Source organism: Lithobates pipiens, unplaced genomic scaffold (assembly GCF_037356315.1).
Source record: "Lithobates pipiens isolate NorthernLeopardFrog02 unplaced genomic scaffold, aLitPip1_a1.2 Scaffold_48, whole genome shotgun sequence".
Taxonomy (NCBI): Eukaryota; Metazoa; Chordata; class Amphibia; order Anura; family Ranidae; genus Lithobates; species Lithobates pipiens.
The window spans coordinates 5,160,360-5,176,673 of record NW_027507872.1 but is presented as its reverse complement, the minus strand read 5'-3'; the positions used below and the strand labels follow the sequence as shown (position 1 = coordinate 5,176,673).

Here is a 16,314-nt window from a genome sequence, read left to right as displayed (position 1 = left end):
ATTGATCACTCAGAGGGGAGTTACTCTTTAAGCTGGTGACAAAATCAGAGGAGCATCTCTTCTCTTCAAATTCACACAACAGAAAGACATCCCTGCAATTCTCCATTTGTTGGATATTAAGAAAGCTTTGATGCACTCTCATAGAAATATTTATTTTTCATATAAAAATGCAATGCCTAATACCAGAGTTAAAGTATAACTAAAGGCAAAACTTTTTTTTTTTTTTTGGATAGAGTGCAGAGGGATTAGAAAGCTTGTCTGTTTTTAATTGCTGCCTGTGCCCCCGTTAGGGAGATTCACACTCTCTACTTGTTCTGTTTACTATTATCATTGAAAGCGAAAGTAAAAGCAAACCCCAAATTTTGATTTGTCCCCAGAAAAGTAACAGAGGAGAAATTCCGATGAGGACACTAGTTCTGGTGACCTGGGGGTACTCAAGGAATTCCCTTATTATGCAGAGATTTGCTCTCATTTCCCGTTTGGCTATGAAACAGGAAGTAAAGGGAAATCTCCCGTGCTCTATACAAAATGGGAAAAAAATGACAATTACCGGCACCCTGAGAGATGACTGGTCCACCTGACAGGAAACACAATCAAAGAGGTTAAAAGCCCCCACCCCTCCCTGTGCTAATCAGTTGTGACAAAGTATTGACCCACACCAGTGCACAAGAGTGAAAAAACCAACACCACCACACTCTATACTTTAAATTATACCTAAAGAGAACGTATGGGAAGTAGGCCTGTCGTCCTGGAAGACTTCCCAGAAACACCATTACCAGTAATTGTAACTGGTCATTTTCTCAAGTCGCCTTCCAAGATGGCCCCCTGAGAGAGGAACAAGTAGCTCAGGCCTACCTTAGGGTGGGACAACCGCTTGCAGCACATTCCTGCCGAATGCCAGATCCTGAAGGGACAGTAACGCCACCCTGTAATGCCTCTGGAAGGTGTTCTGGCTTGTCCATGTAGCGGCTCTACATATCTGCTCCACCGAAGCTTCGGCCCTTTCTGTCCAAGAGGTTGCCAGAGATCGTGTGGAATGAGCTTTCTGGTCCCTAGGAACTGCCTTACCAGACTGCTCATAGGCCAAAGCAAAGTGTGCTTAATCCATCTAGCTTTGGATGCTTTGGAGGCTTGTTGGCCCTACTTTTGGCCAGAAAAATTAACTAAAAGATAGCTGGACCTTCGAAACTCCTTAACTTTTTCTAAGTGGGATAATAAACGTCTGACGTCTAGACAGTGAAAAGAAATTTCTTTCTCATTTTGGGTATTATTACAAAAGGAAGGTAGCACTACCTCTTGAGTCCTATGGAACTTCAATGCTACCTTAGGGAGTTACAGGGGGTCCTGCCTAAGTATAACCCTGTCCTCAAGTAAAACGGAAATATGGTTCCTTGACTGAAAAAGCCTAAATATCACCTACTCTCCTGGCTGATGTAATAGCAAGCACAAAGGCCAACTTAAAGGTGAGGATCCTGAGGGGGATCTGGTCTATTGGTTCAAAGGGGGGCCTTGTTAACCCTTCTAACACCAAGGTAAGATCCCGTGATGGAAACTTAGACACCTGGATAGGGGACAACCTTTCTCTGACCAATAGGAACCTCTTGATCAGGGGGTCTAGTGCCAAGCGTCTCTCCAAAAAACAGAACAAGGCTGCGACCTGTGCCTTATGTGTCTTGGTTGCCAATCCCTGCTCTGCTCCATCCTGGAGAAATGCCAGAATGGCCGGGATCTCTTTTTGTGAATCCCTCTTGCCTGACACCAGTGAGAAAAAATCTCCCAGGTCTTAGCATAAATACACCTTGTGACCGGCTTTCTACTGAGGAGAAGAGTATCCACTACTCTGTCCGACAGGCCCTTCTCCCACAGGTTCTACCTTTCAAGAGCCAGGCTGTCAGCCTGAAGAAGTTGGGGTCTGGATGGCAAACTGGACCCTGAAGGAGAAGGTTGCGCTGAACAGGAAGGTGTAGAGGTGGGGCTATGGACCAACCCTGCAGGGTTGGAAACCAAGCTCTCTTGGGCCACCAAGGGGCTATCAGAATCAGGGCACCTTCCGAGAAAAACAGCTTTTGAAGAACCCTCGGAATTACCCCCGGGGGGGAAAGGTATAGGCCAACGGAAGTTCCAAACCTGGGCCAAGGCGTCTATCCCCTCCGAGCCCCCCTCTCGGGCAAGGGAAAAGAATCTCTTTACCCTTCTGTTCTTTCTGCAGGCGAACAGATCTATCCCTGGATCGCCGAACAGCCGACATATCAGGGAGAATACCACTTGATTCAACTCCCATTCTCCCTTAACAGTCGGCTTACGACTGAGATAGTCTGCCTTTACGTTCAGGGTTCCCTTTATGTGGACTGCCGAAATGGAGATAATCCGATGCTCCGCCCAACCCAAGATCTCTAAAGATAGGGCCAGTAGAGTTGAAGATCTGGTGCCCCCCTGATGATTCACAAATGCCACTGCCATGGCATTGTCTGATAGTATCTGAACTTCCTAGTCCTTGATCCTCCCTTCAAAAGCTTTTAATGCCTCCCCTATGGCCAAAAGTTCTTGAAAGTTGGAGGAGGCTTTTCTCTGGCTCAGATCCCAGGATCCCTGGGCTGTTAGATCCTCCAGGTGGGCCCCCCACCCCCAGGAACTTGCCTCTGTTGTTATCCTGAGAGGCTGAAGCTGACTCCAAAGGAGACCCCCCTGAAGCCTCTGAGGGAGAAGCCACCAGTGAAGAGAGTCTTTTACCTCAACCGGAATGGCTACTTCTACGTCTAGAGAACTTATTTTCCTGTCCCAGGAGGAAGTGCTGGATGGTCCTGGAGTCAGGCTGTGCCCAAGGAACTGCTGGGATAGCTGCCGACATCAGGCCCAGCACCCTCATAATTCCCCTGTATGGAGTCGTCTTTGCCTCTAACAGGGAAGAGACTGCTGAAATTAGACCCTCTACCTTGCTCTGGGGTAGAACTAACTTCTGTTCTGTGAAATCCACCAGGAATCCCAGATACATTTTCGTCCGGGCCAGAATCAGCGAGGATGTTTCTTTGCTGATGATCCATCCCAGGGATTCTAAGGTCTCCACTACCCTAATTAGATCCAAAAGCAGCTGATCCTGATTCTGATTGTAAATCAGAATGTCGTCTAAATAGGGAATCAGCGCTACTTCCTGGAGAGTCAGGAAGGCTACCACTTCTGCCCGGATCTTTGTAAAGGCCCTTGGACTGGATGCCAGCCCGAAGGGGAGGGCCGCAAACTGCCAATGCTGAACTCCCTCTGGAGAAGCAATTGCGAATCTCAGGAAGACATGATGGTCCTGAAATATAGGGATGTGAAGGTAGGCGTCCTTTGAATCCAAGGTTACCATGAACACGTCCTTGAGGAAGTGTCTCCTGAGAGAATAAACACTCTCCATGTGGAACTTCTTGCACCGCAGGAAGACATTGAGGTGCCGTAGATTTATGATGAGGCGATACCTTCCTGAGGGCTTTGGTACCACAAATATGTGGGAGAAGAACCCCTGACCCTGCTGACCCTCTGGAACAGGCACTATGACCTCCTGACTGGCCAGTTCTTCTAATTTCTGTAGGATTCCTGCTGCCTTCCAGGGATCCCTGGGAAGGTGGGTCAAGAGAAATTTGGTGGGAGGAGGGGAAAAATTCTAATCTGTAACCCTCTTTTATGGTCTGTAGAATATGGGGGCTCTGAGTGACCCTTTCTCACTGGAGGGACAAAGTAGGAAAGTCTTCCCCCCACTGGAATGTCATTTGGGGGTCGTTGCCCGAGTTCTGGTTGGAAAAGAAAATGCCTTATTTCTGCTTGTCCTTCCCAGCCCCCCAATGTCTATTAGGGGAGACCCTTTTCTCTGAGAAGCGGTTCTTTGCCTGGGAGGGGGGCACGAAAAAACCTCATCCTACCCTTAGTAAGGCACCTGACTTGGCCGATGTGCGTACCGTCTCCACCGCTGCATCCACTAGGTATGCGACAGCGCTGCCTATGACCTTCAATGAATCTAAGACTTCTTTAGACTTGGAGGTCTGGGAGATGTGGTCTATTAACTTAGAGATCCACATGTCAGCGTTTCTAGCGATGCAGGCTGAGGCCAACACGGGGCTCATAGCCACGTCATTAGCCCCCCAGGCCCTGCATAAAATAGTTTCTGCCCTCCGATCCATTTATTCCTTGTTCCCAGTGTCTTCAAAGGAAAGATCGGATTGTTTAGAAACTTCTGCCAGGGAGGCGTCTAGCCTACGAGTCTTGAAAAATTTCTCCTCATCCTCCTCAGTAAAAGGGCATCTACCCTTTCACGTTTTGTACTTTAGGAGCCTCTTCTCCGGTTCCTTCCACTTCCGTAGCCTCCCTGGCGGTATGATTCAGTCCGGTTTTAGGTGCTGAAAGCGGTACAATTATTTTGCATGGGAATTTGGCGTTTTATTTTGTAGTCCTGTAATTCTTAGGAATAACTCTCTTAAATCTGTTAAAACCAGTCTAGCAGACATCCCGGGTATGATAAAGTTTATAATATAATAAAGAATACTAAAAATTATTCAATAATGTAATCAAATCCAAAAACACTGAAAAAGGGACACTTTTTGGTTGCTATGGGCAATCTCCAAATTCCAGGCAGAAAAAACTGTATTTATAATATAAAAGTGCATGCAGGGCATTGCACAGACCACTAGGGACAAAGGGGGTGTGTATTTTTTAATACAGCACTGTAATCTGTAAGATTACAGTGCTGTGTGTGTTTTGTGTATTTTTACTTTTTTGAATTTGCCGCCGTTCTCTGCTCCCGTGCGCCGTAACGTCGCAGGGAACGGAGCTCGGCGGCATTCGGCACTGTGAATCGAGCGGAGGACAGCTCGATCACACAGCGCGGAGGACATCGCTGGATCCAGGGGACAAGGTAAGTAAGTCTCCCTGTGTCCTCCCCTGCATCCAGCGAAGCGATCCCGAGTCTGGCTCGGGGTTACCGCTTCTATCAGTAAATTCCTAACCCGAGCCAGACTCTGGATTACCGCTAGGGGGGTTAAGATAATATCTTTGAGTGCAGGATGTACCGGAAGAACCCTGGCCTGCAGTTTAATTAAGCCCCTATACATTTTGTCTTGGGCAGAGACCACGGCAGAGACTGTGGGCTCCTGAATCTCTTCAGAAGCATAAATAGCCCTCAGGAGTCCCTCTATGTCGTCAGCAGAGAAGATATGCCTGCTAGACCTGGAGTCCTCCCCCTCATCCTCCTCCTGGCTGTCCAACACACCCTCGTCTGAGAATCCCTGCCCAAGGGATTCGGACTCATCCTCCTCCTCTGAATCCTGAGACAGGAGATACTTTGGGTTGTCTGCCCGCCGTCTAGACCCCCTAGAGGAAGCAGAGCATTCCTGGGAGGAGACAACCTTGCTGGTGTGAGCCTCTGAATCTCTAGCCTTAAGGGAGGACTGAAAGGCTTTCAGAGTGGAAAGCATCTCAGTTTGTACTGTGAGAAACTTTTTAATGATCTGAGATGTTTCCTTCCCTGTCAGCTTCTGTATACATTTAAAACAGAAGGATGATCTGGGGGTAATCTATCATTACAGTTCCCACAACGCTTACAGCGGGTAGAAGATTTCACAGGATGGCTGGCAACCCCAAGAGTAGTGGCATCGTCCACTGAAACAAAAACACAGGCATTGCAATACAGCACTGTACCACCCAGGAGGAGAAGAGTTGGGGTACCCTCTCCCATCTAAACCTCCGGCAGCTGCTCAGACTCACCCCCTGTGGTCTCATCCATGGCCATGGTCCCTGCGGGTCTCTCCTCACGTTCCATGCTGCTGGCGCCAGTGAGCTTCTTCGGACAGCTAACACAGGTGAACGGCAGCTGGTCTGTGGGAGAAGTGGGTGCCTGCTCCTCCTGGATTTATATCATCGTTTTGGCGAATCAGCTGTAATTCTGTGAGGCTGTGGTTTTCTCCAGCCCCCCACCATGCTGATACTGCCACCATTTTGCTGTAGATAGGAAATGACCTTGAACTCTGAGCTCACTTCCTGTTCTGTAGAGGAAGTGAACTCATTCCTCCACCAAGCTCCAAGAAAATGGTGCCTCCCCAGAATGCTGAGCGGTGTCTGTTCAGCACCTCTGCTGCAAGGGGGAGATAATCGCGTGGGCGGGGGGAGCGGCGGACCGCCAGCTCAGCTCCTGCTGATCTCCCCAGCTGCACCAAGGACCCCCTGGATTGCTAGACCTGGAGTCTTCAGAGAGATACCAGCCCAGTCTTGCCAAACGCGAGATCCTGAGCCAAAAGGGACACCAGGCTCCTTTTCTGCGTGGCCACCGCACAGGTAAGGATAGGAGAGTAAAATTGGCCTCTGAAGTTCTGGGTACACCACTGTACCCAAAGTCCTTCAGCGCTCAGGGGGGCTCTTACAGTTTCTGCTGCCCCCCTGAGGAAAATGTAGGGGAACCCCCCAGGAAGGATGGGAACATCCTGCCGGACCCAGAGACTTCCCAGGGGGAGAACACCAGCCCCAGGCTTCGGGTCTAGGAAAAAATAACAGTTTTTATATCAATAAAGTTTTTGCTGTGGGGAAACACAATCAAAACTGAGGAGCACAGGGAGAGGCAGGGGCTTTTAACCTCTTTGATTGTGTTTCCTGTCAGGTGGATTATTATTATTATCCACTATCTATTCCCTGTCGCTGTTTAGCTTCAGTGCCGATACTCTAAAATAAGTCTCAAAATGGGAAGTCAAACTGGGGTACCATTACAGGCAGCAGAAATAGAAACAAATTATAAATGTATGCTACGGTGATGTCTGGATCCAGCCAGAATCTCTAAAGAGATACCAAATTGCTCCCAAGCTGCTTTTGCAACTGTTATTCCTAGGGAGGATTTGCCCATAGTTGATGGACCAGTTCTGCATTGTTGGCCATGAGTATTTATTTATACAGTATTAGGTATTTCCCAAAGACTCCTATTAGGCCCTCTTACATAAAAAACCAGAGGGGAGCCATAGAGACCAACTTCATCTGCTAACATTTATCTTCACAGCAGCTAAAAGTGTTGAAGCATGTGCTAAACAACCTGCCCTTCTGCTACCAAAATATACCGTAAACAGCCAATGTCATGAGACCATTTATTCATCCTGGGGCAAACACAGTTCTAGCGTGGGGATATGCCTTAGTATCGCCGTGTGAATGAGGCCTTATAGCAGAACTAAACCCATCAATTTATCTGTTTACCATAACAATTACATTCAAGGCATGTCGTGAATAACTGTCACAGTTGCTTGTGTTCTCAACCAAACTATTAAAGTGGTTGTAAACCCTTACAAACCACTTTGACCTACAGGTAAGCCTAGATTAAGGCTTACCTGTAGGTCCAAGAAATATCTCCTAAACCTATACGGTTTAGGAGATATTTGCCCGAAGATGGGCACCGCTGTCTACGGTGCATGCGCCGTAGACAGTGGCGCGCAGGCGCACTGAGCGGGGCATCGTCAATGATGAAGCTGCCATGTGTGTCGGCTCCCGTGCGCATGCACGGGAGTGACGTCATTGCGGCTTCGCCGAATGACAGCGGCGGAGCTGCGAGACCCCACCGAGAAGATGGATATGCCGGACTACAGGGGACAGCGGTGACTTCGCTGGTTCCTGTGTCAGGTAAGTGACACATAATGGACTACTATGCGATGCATAATAGTCCATTATGCTTTGCCTTTGCAGGGAATGAAAGAGGAAGTAAACCCATCAGGGTTTACTTCCTCTTTAAGCCACCAAATGGCTGGTTTCATAACTGGTCACATGTGCAACACCATGACAACTGCAGATCAAACAGACTTTAAGATGGCAGCTTCCTCTTTGGCTGTAAAGTATAGGAGGGTTCACTTCTGCTTTCAAAAGTGTTAGCTAGTGTTCAGCTTTATTCGTTAGCCAAGTCCATCTAATTCTGCTAGTGCCTATAAGGTCTCATTCACACGTACTATAGCACAGGAACACTGCCACTGCCCCCTACATTGCATAACACTTTAAAGACCATTTACCATCATATCATATCACACAATCCCTTTGTTGTATGTATAGGAGGGATGGGTATTATAATGTTGCGCAATTTACCATCACCATATGTTGTATTAGTTTGATTAGCACATAGATTTTATAACACTAGGATATCATGTAACATTTGAGTTCTGCACCCTATTTATTCCTTTTTGCTGCATAAATATGTACCTAGTTTGACTATAGGACTGTATCACATTGCAGATATCAGGTTGTGCCAATGTTGTACACCTTAACCAATATTTTTAAATGGAAATATGTTTAAATCATTTTGAAAACAACCAAAAAAAAAAACTGAAAAAAAAAGCTTTGGGCTCCACCTGCTGGCTGGAAAAAAAAAAATTCAATACTGTATTTACAAGCATTATATTAAACTTACCCAACCACAAGATAAATATTGTAAAACCAAATTTTGTGTTAAAAATAGATAATGCACACGCAATAAACACTTATAAAAAAGAAAAAAAAAAAAAAAAAAACACTTGTCTTAACCTAAAAGAAAATGCTAGTAAACAGATTTGGGGAAAATATGCCTCAAACCAAGGAATGGTTATGTATACCTAGGTAGAGAACATACTATTAGAACACAGTTACTACTGTGATCTTAACCACTTGCTGACCGCAATAAATACATACACATATACATACACACACACATACATATATACACAGATACACACACACATATATACACATACACAGTTAGGTCCATAAATATTGGGACATCGACACAATTCTAATCTTTTTGGCTCTATACACCACCACAATGGATTTGAAATGAAAATAATATGTGCTTTAACTGCAGACTTTCAGCTTTAATTTGAGGGTATTTACATCCAAATCAGCTGAACGGTGTAGGAATTACAACAGGGAATTGGCTGCTCAGCTGTTCCATGGTCAGGTGTGTGTTATTTCCTTATTATCCCATTTACAGGAGCAGATAAAAGGTCCAGAGTTCAAAGGGTGCTATTTGCATTCAGAATATGTTGCTGTCAACTCTCAATATGAGATCCAAAGAGCTGTCACTATTAGTAAAGCAAGCCATCATTAGGCTGAAAAAACAAAACAAACCCATCAGACAGATAGCAAAAACAAACAAACATTCGGTGTGACCAAATCAACTGTTTGGAACATCCTTAAAAATAAAGAATGCACCGGTGAGCTCAGCAACACCAAAAAACCCAGAAAAGACCACGGAAAACAACTGGTGGATGGCCAAAGAATTCTTTCCCTGGTGAAGAGAACACCCTTGACAACAGTTGGCCAGATCAAGAACACTCTCCAGGAGGTAGGTGTATGTGTGTCAAAGTCAACTTCACCAGAATGAATACACCACAAGATGTAAACCATTGGTGAGCCTCAAAAACAGGAAGGGCAGATTAGAGTTTACCAAACAACATCTAAAAAATCCTTTAGGGCCGGTTCACACTGCAGGCGAGGCGAGGCGACTCCGACTTGCCTCGCCGCGACCTGCCGCGACCTCAGCGGCAACTTGCAGATGACTTCTGTATAGAAGTCAATGCAAGTCTCCCCGAGGTCGCCCAAAAGTAGTACAGGAACCTTTTTTCTGAGTCGGAGCGACTCGAGTCGCTCCTCTCAGAACGGTTCCATTGTACAGAACGGGGGCGACTTGCGAGAGCGAGGCGAGGCGAGTCGTGTCGCCTCGCATCGCCCGCTGTGTGAACCGGCTCTTACAGTTCTGGAACATCCTATGGACAGATGAGACCAAGATCAACTTGTACCAGAGCGATGAGAAGAGAAAAGTATGAAAAAGAAAGGAACTGCTCATGATCCAAAGCATACCACCTCATCAGTGAAGCATGGTGGTGGTAGTGTCATGGCATGGGCATGTATGGCTGCCAATGGAACTGGTTCTATTGTATTTATTGATGTGACTGCTGACAAAAGCAGCAGGATGAATTCTGAAGTGTTTCGGGCAATATTATCTGCTCATATTCAGCAAAATGCTTCAGAACTCATTGGACGGGCTTCACAGTGCAGATGGACAATGACCCGAAGCATACTGCGAAAGCAACCAAAGAGTTTTTTAAGGGAAAGAAGTGCAATGTTATGCAATGGCCAAGTCAATCACCTGACCTGAATCCGATTGAGCATGCATTTCACTTGCTGAAGACAAAAAACTGAAGGGAAAATGCCCAAGAACAAGCAGGAACTGAAGATAGTTGCAGTAGAGGCCTGGCAGAGCATCACCAGGGATGAAACCCAGTATCTGGTGATGTCTATGCGATCCAGACTTCAGGCTGTAATTGACTGCAAAGGATTTGCAACCAAGTATTAAAAAGTGAAAGTATGATGGACGATTGTTAATCTGTCCCATTACCTTTGGTCCCTTAAAAAGTGTGAGGCACATATACAAACTGTTGTAATTCCTACACTGTTCAGCTGATTTGGATGTAGCTACCCTCAAATTAAAGCTGAAAGTCAGTTAAAGCACATCTTGTTTGTTTCATTTCAAATCCATTGTGGTGGTGTATAGAGCCAAAAAGATTAGAATTGTGTCGATGTCCCAATATTTATGAACCTGACTGTGTATTGATGTTGATATTGTGGTCAGGATTATGGCTGAGGATATTAGCCATAACCCCGGTATCATTGGGCAACTGGAGCTGTTTCTGAAGCAGCTGTTTCTGTCGGTTCGTCTGAGAAACAATCCAACGGTGCGGCCGGCTGCTGCCATAGGCAATACTCTTTGATCGACTCTATGGCCTTGGAGGACCGTCATGATGTCACTTCAGGTCACTTCAGGTACAGGCTGGAAAAAAATATACAGCGAAACATACAATTTTTTTTTGATCTCTTGATTTTAAAAAGGTAAAGAGGAGATTTGTTGTCTTTTTGACCCAAGATCTCTCCATAAAGAGTATCTGTCATTCTTATTTCTATTACAACGCAATATTTACATTACAGTGAATGTGATCCAAAAAACAATTAAAAGGCCAGTGTAAAAATAAAAAATAAAAAATGATAAAACATTTTTTTTAAAGCACCCCCTTTCCTCCATGCTCGCGTGCAGAAGCAAATGCATATCTAAGTCGTGCACACATATATAAACGATACTCGAACCACACGTGTGAGGTATCGGCGTAAATGTTAAAGCAAGAGCAATAATTCTATTGCTAGACCTGTTTAAAGCGTTGCCTATGGAGATTTTTAAAAACTGTTTTTTTTCGCTATTCCAGGAGCGTGCACAATTTTAAAGAGTGATAGGTTAGGTATCTATTTACTCGCTGTAACATCGTCTTTCACATTATACACAAAAAATTGAGGTAACTATTGTGTTTTGTTTTTTTATTCCAAAGTATTGCAAAACCGCTGCACAAATACCACATGACATAAAAAGTGCAATGATCACCATTTTATTCCCTAGGGTCTCTGGGAGTTATAGGTAATTTTCTAGCACAAAATACTGATTCAAACTTGTAAACAAAAAGTGCCTGAAAAAGCCTGGTCAGCAAGTGTTTAATCTGTCTGGCAGGGTATATAGAAAACATGACTGAACAAAATTCCTTTGGAAGAGAACAGTCATCCTATGTGCATTTTAACTGTGCATTTAGTTCCTTGTCTAGAGTTTAGCGTTAAGGAGAAACCTTCATTTTGTTCACTTAGGACCCTGACCCAATTGAACTGGCAAGTGTCTGAGTCTCTTTAAAAAGTATCTTACCTGTGGAAGGGCAATGTTAAGTTGTCTCTGAAGTGACTCTTTTTCATGACCCAATTCCCGTAAGCGCAGCTGTGCTGTGGCCAAGCTCTCCTGTGTCTCCCGGAGAGTCTCCAGCAGTCGTTCCCTCTCATTTAACATGTTGACCATAAGTTGTTCAAAGTTAGCATCATCGGAGCCGTAAGTGGAGCCCCGACGGTTGTCCTCATTAATGGTGGGCATAACTTCACACATCATCTTGAAAGTTTAAGGTTACAAAACACACACCAGAAAAAAAAAAAAAAAATATATATATATATATATATATAAAAAAGCACCAGGGAAGGAGGAAATGCCAGTAATAACACGCACAAATCCAATCAATTCAGACAGGTGGGACGTAGACAGTGCAGGAGCAGATCCACGTATTTTATCTCAATGATGATGTTGTAGAGGTTACCATTCACATGAAGGCTAAGTGAAGTGCCCAGGTCTGGGCATCTTTTTACTGGCAGGAAGTTCCTTTAAAGCAGGCCACACTGGGATAGATGCTGATGTAGGACAAGAATTCAGGATTCCACTTGTAACTGTCACAGTTCATTTAAACTAGAACATGTGTCGCTTAACAGCACCTAAAAAAATAAAAAAAAAAAAAAATAGTTCAGATACATGTTAAAACACATGACCCAAAAATATTTAGTAATACAATCCTATAGTAAAACTTTATTAAACTAAAACTCCTTATAAAACAACCTTCTTGACACATTTCACTATGCTTAATTCAGAACTTTAGGGGAAAAAAAAGCTGGAATTTTGACTTATTTTAAAATCTTTTTTTTTATCTACAATAAAAGGACACAGTATGAAGTGTTCATTCTTTATCTGAAATTATAGCTTGTAAGTTCTGGATACAATGTTTTGGACCCAAATGTCCTAGGACTTCAAGACCTTCCTCTTTTAGCAGATGATCAAAGCTCGCCACAGCGCCTAGAGGCGATTCAGTTCGCATTGTGCGCTATACAAGTATTTCATTCATTCAGGACTGGGTGGCTGCAAGGGCCAGACATAATCCCATTCTCACAAGTAGGGACGCCCCCTAGTGAGGAGAACTTGCTCTTGGATTTGAAGGAGTTAAGGGACCTTATGAACCGAGTTCCAGGCTTTTCTTGACTTGTAGGCCTGGGAGAAATGAAAAGGACTCTTAGCCTCAGGAATAGGGTTTCCCCAGAAGGAGATTGTGCCTTCTTTTTCTGGGCAAGAGAGTACTCTTCCTCACAGTGACTCTTCTTCATAGTGACCTCCTTAAAGCAGACATTCAGTAATTTTTTTCATTTTTCCATCTATTAAAATCCTCTGCCCTTGTTGTTTTAACTTTGGATAGTAAAACATGTATTTCTGCCAGTAAATGCCTTATACAGCCCACTTCCTGTTTCTTGTCTGGTAAAAAAAAAAACCTAGGCGTATGACATCATGCACATCTCTCTCTCACTCACTCTTGTGGGAGTTTGCCAGAAAGATAAGGGGGATGAGTCCTAAGAGGACCAATGAAAGCTGCAGAGCTGGAGGTGTGCCTTTGTGTGTGTGTATGTAAATCCAGGAAGTTAACAGGCAGCAACTTCTGCTGCCTACAGTTAAAATGACTGCAGCCAGACTTAGTGGAGGGAAATTTCTGCAGCATATTTGGCAAGTACAGAAATCACACTATATATAAAATATGCAAAGTGGTTGGAAGGAAGCTTCAGAATGGCAAAGATGTTTTTATTACAAATTATGTGAGCGGACTGCAGATCCTCTTTAAAGTATACGTAAACCCTTTCCTTGCAAGACAACCAATTCAATTTAAAAGAGAAATGCAAGGCAACATTTTGTGTGTGTGTGTGTATATATTGTACCGTTTTATCATATGTTCTTAGTTGCATAAGGGACTTGGAGAGCGGAGGGTAGAGACTGCAGGGGGAAGCGTCAGCAGGAGGCAGAAAAACAGCAGTATAATCTTTCCAGTGAAGAGCTGTATGTGGGGCGCGCATGTAAGCACAAGTCTGACTATTGGATTGCTTCCACCCAAGTAGAATGCAAAGAAGAACACAAACCATGCTGGGAAGGATGTGCCTCTATGCCTATTGTGGTCAGTTTGAAATAGGAAAGCAGGGGGACAGGCAGGATCTCCAGGAATTTTACACAAAAGGAGCAATGCAAAGAGAAGTAGATTACTTTTTTATACAAGTACAGAGTACACACATATAAGAAATGTGAAATGTTGAGTTAACGTATACTTTTAAAGTTAATAAAGTTGTTCAGGGATTCACCAATAAGGTGTTTCCCCATCAAAGGGCATATGCAATATTCAGGATATTTGGTATAAAATATGAGCTCCAGCTGCTGGAGTACAAAAGAGTCATGCCGCGTACACACGATCGGAATTTTGGTCAGAAAGAGCTCTCATGTTTTTCCCAACGGAATTCTGTTGGGATTTCACTCAAGCTGTCTTGCATACACATTGTCACACCAAATTCCGACCATCAAGAACGCAGTGATGTACGTACGATGGGACTAGAAAAAGGAAGTTCAATAGCCAGTAGCCAATAGCTTCCATCTTGTAGTTGAATCTGAGCATGCGTAAGTTTTTGAGCATCGGAACTGCATACACACAATCGAACTTACAATAGAAACTTTTTCCGTCTGAAAAATTACAGCTTCACAATAGTACACACTGGATGAATGGACTATATACAAGATTTTAGAAATAACAACTGTATCCTTAGCAGTAATCAGCATGGATTCATGAAGAATCGTTCTTGAGCTGCCATCTAGATAGAGGAAGGCCCGTACATGTGGTGTATCTGGATTTTTCAAAAGCATTTGATACAGTTCCCCATAAACGTTTAATGTACAAAGTAAGGTCAGTTGGCATGGACCATAGGGTGAGTACATGGATTGAAAACTGGGTACAGGGGTGAGTTTAGAGGGTAGTGATAAATGGGGAGTACTCGGAATGGGCAGGGGTGGAATCTGGGGTCCCCCAGGGTTCTGTCCTGGGACCAATCCTATTTAATTTATTCATAAACGACCTGGAGAGTGGGATAAAAACAGTTCACTCTCTGTATTTGCAGACTATACTAAGCTAAGCTAAGCAGGGCAACAACTTCTCCAGAGGATGTGAAAACCTTGCAAGATGGGGTGGGCAACTACATGGCAAATGAGGTTTAATGTGGAAAAATTTAAAATAATGTATTTGGGTGGCAAAAATATGAATGCAATCTACTCACTGGGGTAGAACCTCTGGGGGAATCTAGGATGGAAAAAGACCTGGGGTCCTAGTAGATGACAGGCTCAGCAACAGCATACAATTCCAAGCTGCTGCAAGCAAAGCAAACAGAATATTGGCATGCATTAAAAAGGGATTAAAGTGATTGCAAAGCAAAGGTTTTTTTTTTTTTTTTTTTTTTTTAACAGCATACATGTCATACTTACCTCCACTGTGCAGTTAGTTTTACACAGAGTGGCCCGATCCTTGACTTCTGGGGTCCCCCCGGTGGCGCTAGTAGCTCCAACCCACATTGTGTAACCCCCAGGAGAAGCGCTCTACGGGGGATTACTTTGCGGGCGTGGCCCTGCCCCCCAGTGCCCATGTCATTGGATTTCATTGACAACAGCGGGAGCCAATGGCTGTGCTACTATCGATCTATCCAATCAAGAGTCAAGACAATGAGCAGAGGGGAAGAGCACGTCTCTGGCGGGGGAATACAGGACTCAGGTAAGTAAAACGGGGGGGATGGGGGCCAGTCAGTGACAGAAGTTTTTTCACCTTAATGCATAGGATGCATTAAGTTGAAAAAACATGAGGGTTTGCAACCCCTTTAACTCCAGAGATAAAATGATAATCCTCCCACTCTACAAGACTCTGGTCAAGATGCACCTGGAGTATGCTGTCCAGTTCTGGGCACCAGTCCTCAGGAAGGAAGTGCTGGAACTGGAGAAAGTCCAGAGAAGGGCAACAAAACTTATAAAAGGTCTGGAGGATATTAGTTATAAGAAAAGGTTATGAGCACTGAACTTGTTCTCTGGAGAAGAGATGCTTGAGAGGGGATATGATTTCAATGTATAAATACCGTACTGGTGACCCAACAATAGGGATAGAACTTTTCTGTGTAAGAGAATTTTATGACACGCGGCCATTCACTAAAATTATCGGAAAAGCAGTTCAACCTTAAACTGCGTAGAGTATTCTTTACTGTGAGTGCGATTAGGATGTGGAATTCCCTTCCACAGGCAGTGTTTTTTTTATTTAAAAAAATGAATAGATAAGAAGCACCGGAAAGACCACAACATACACAACAAGGATATATACAATGTAATACGGACATAACATCAAACACATAGGTTGGACTTGATGTCTTTTCAACCCATTCATAAAAAAAGGATTGCTTACAACAGTTATTATCACTGTTATAAGCAATCAGAGTGTGTAAAAAAAAATCCTGATCCCATCCCCAGAGTAGTACATTGTCACTGTGGTAACACTGTACTGCTCTGGTCACAGTATGTAAAAAATAAATAAATGTAATGACAAAATTGAAAAAAAAATACTGTCACCAGTCAGTGTCCCTGATCACTGTCACACCAGTTACATGATGATGTAC

At 44.1% G+C, this 16,314-nt stretch overlaps 1 protein-coding gene across 2 annotated transcripts in view; it reads right to left on the bottom strand.

Annotated features, from left to right (window-relative positions):
- The window catches only part of PPFIA3 (PPFI scaffold protein A3), a gene marked incomplete at its 3' end in the record, with an annotated part of 942,579 nt that overhangs the window by 802,950 nt on the left and 123,315 nt on the right, over window positions 1-16,314 (bottom strand). For both annotated transcript variants that reach the window (XM_077467171.1, XM_077467170.1), the window contains 1 exon segment: window positions 11,699-12,306. In XM_077467171.1, coding sequence (XP_077323297.1) covers window positions 11,699-11,932 — 234 coding nt within the window.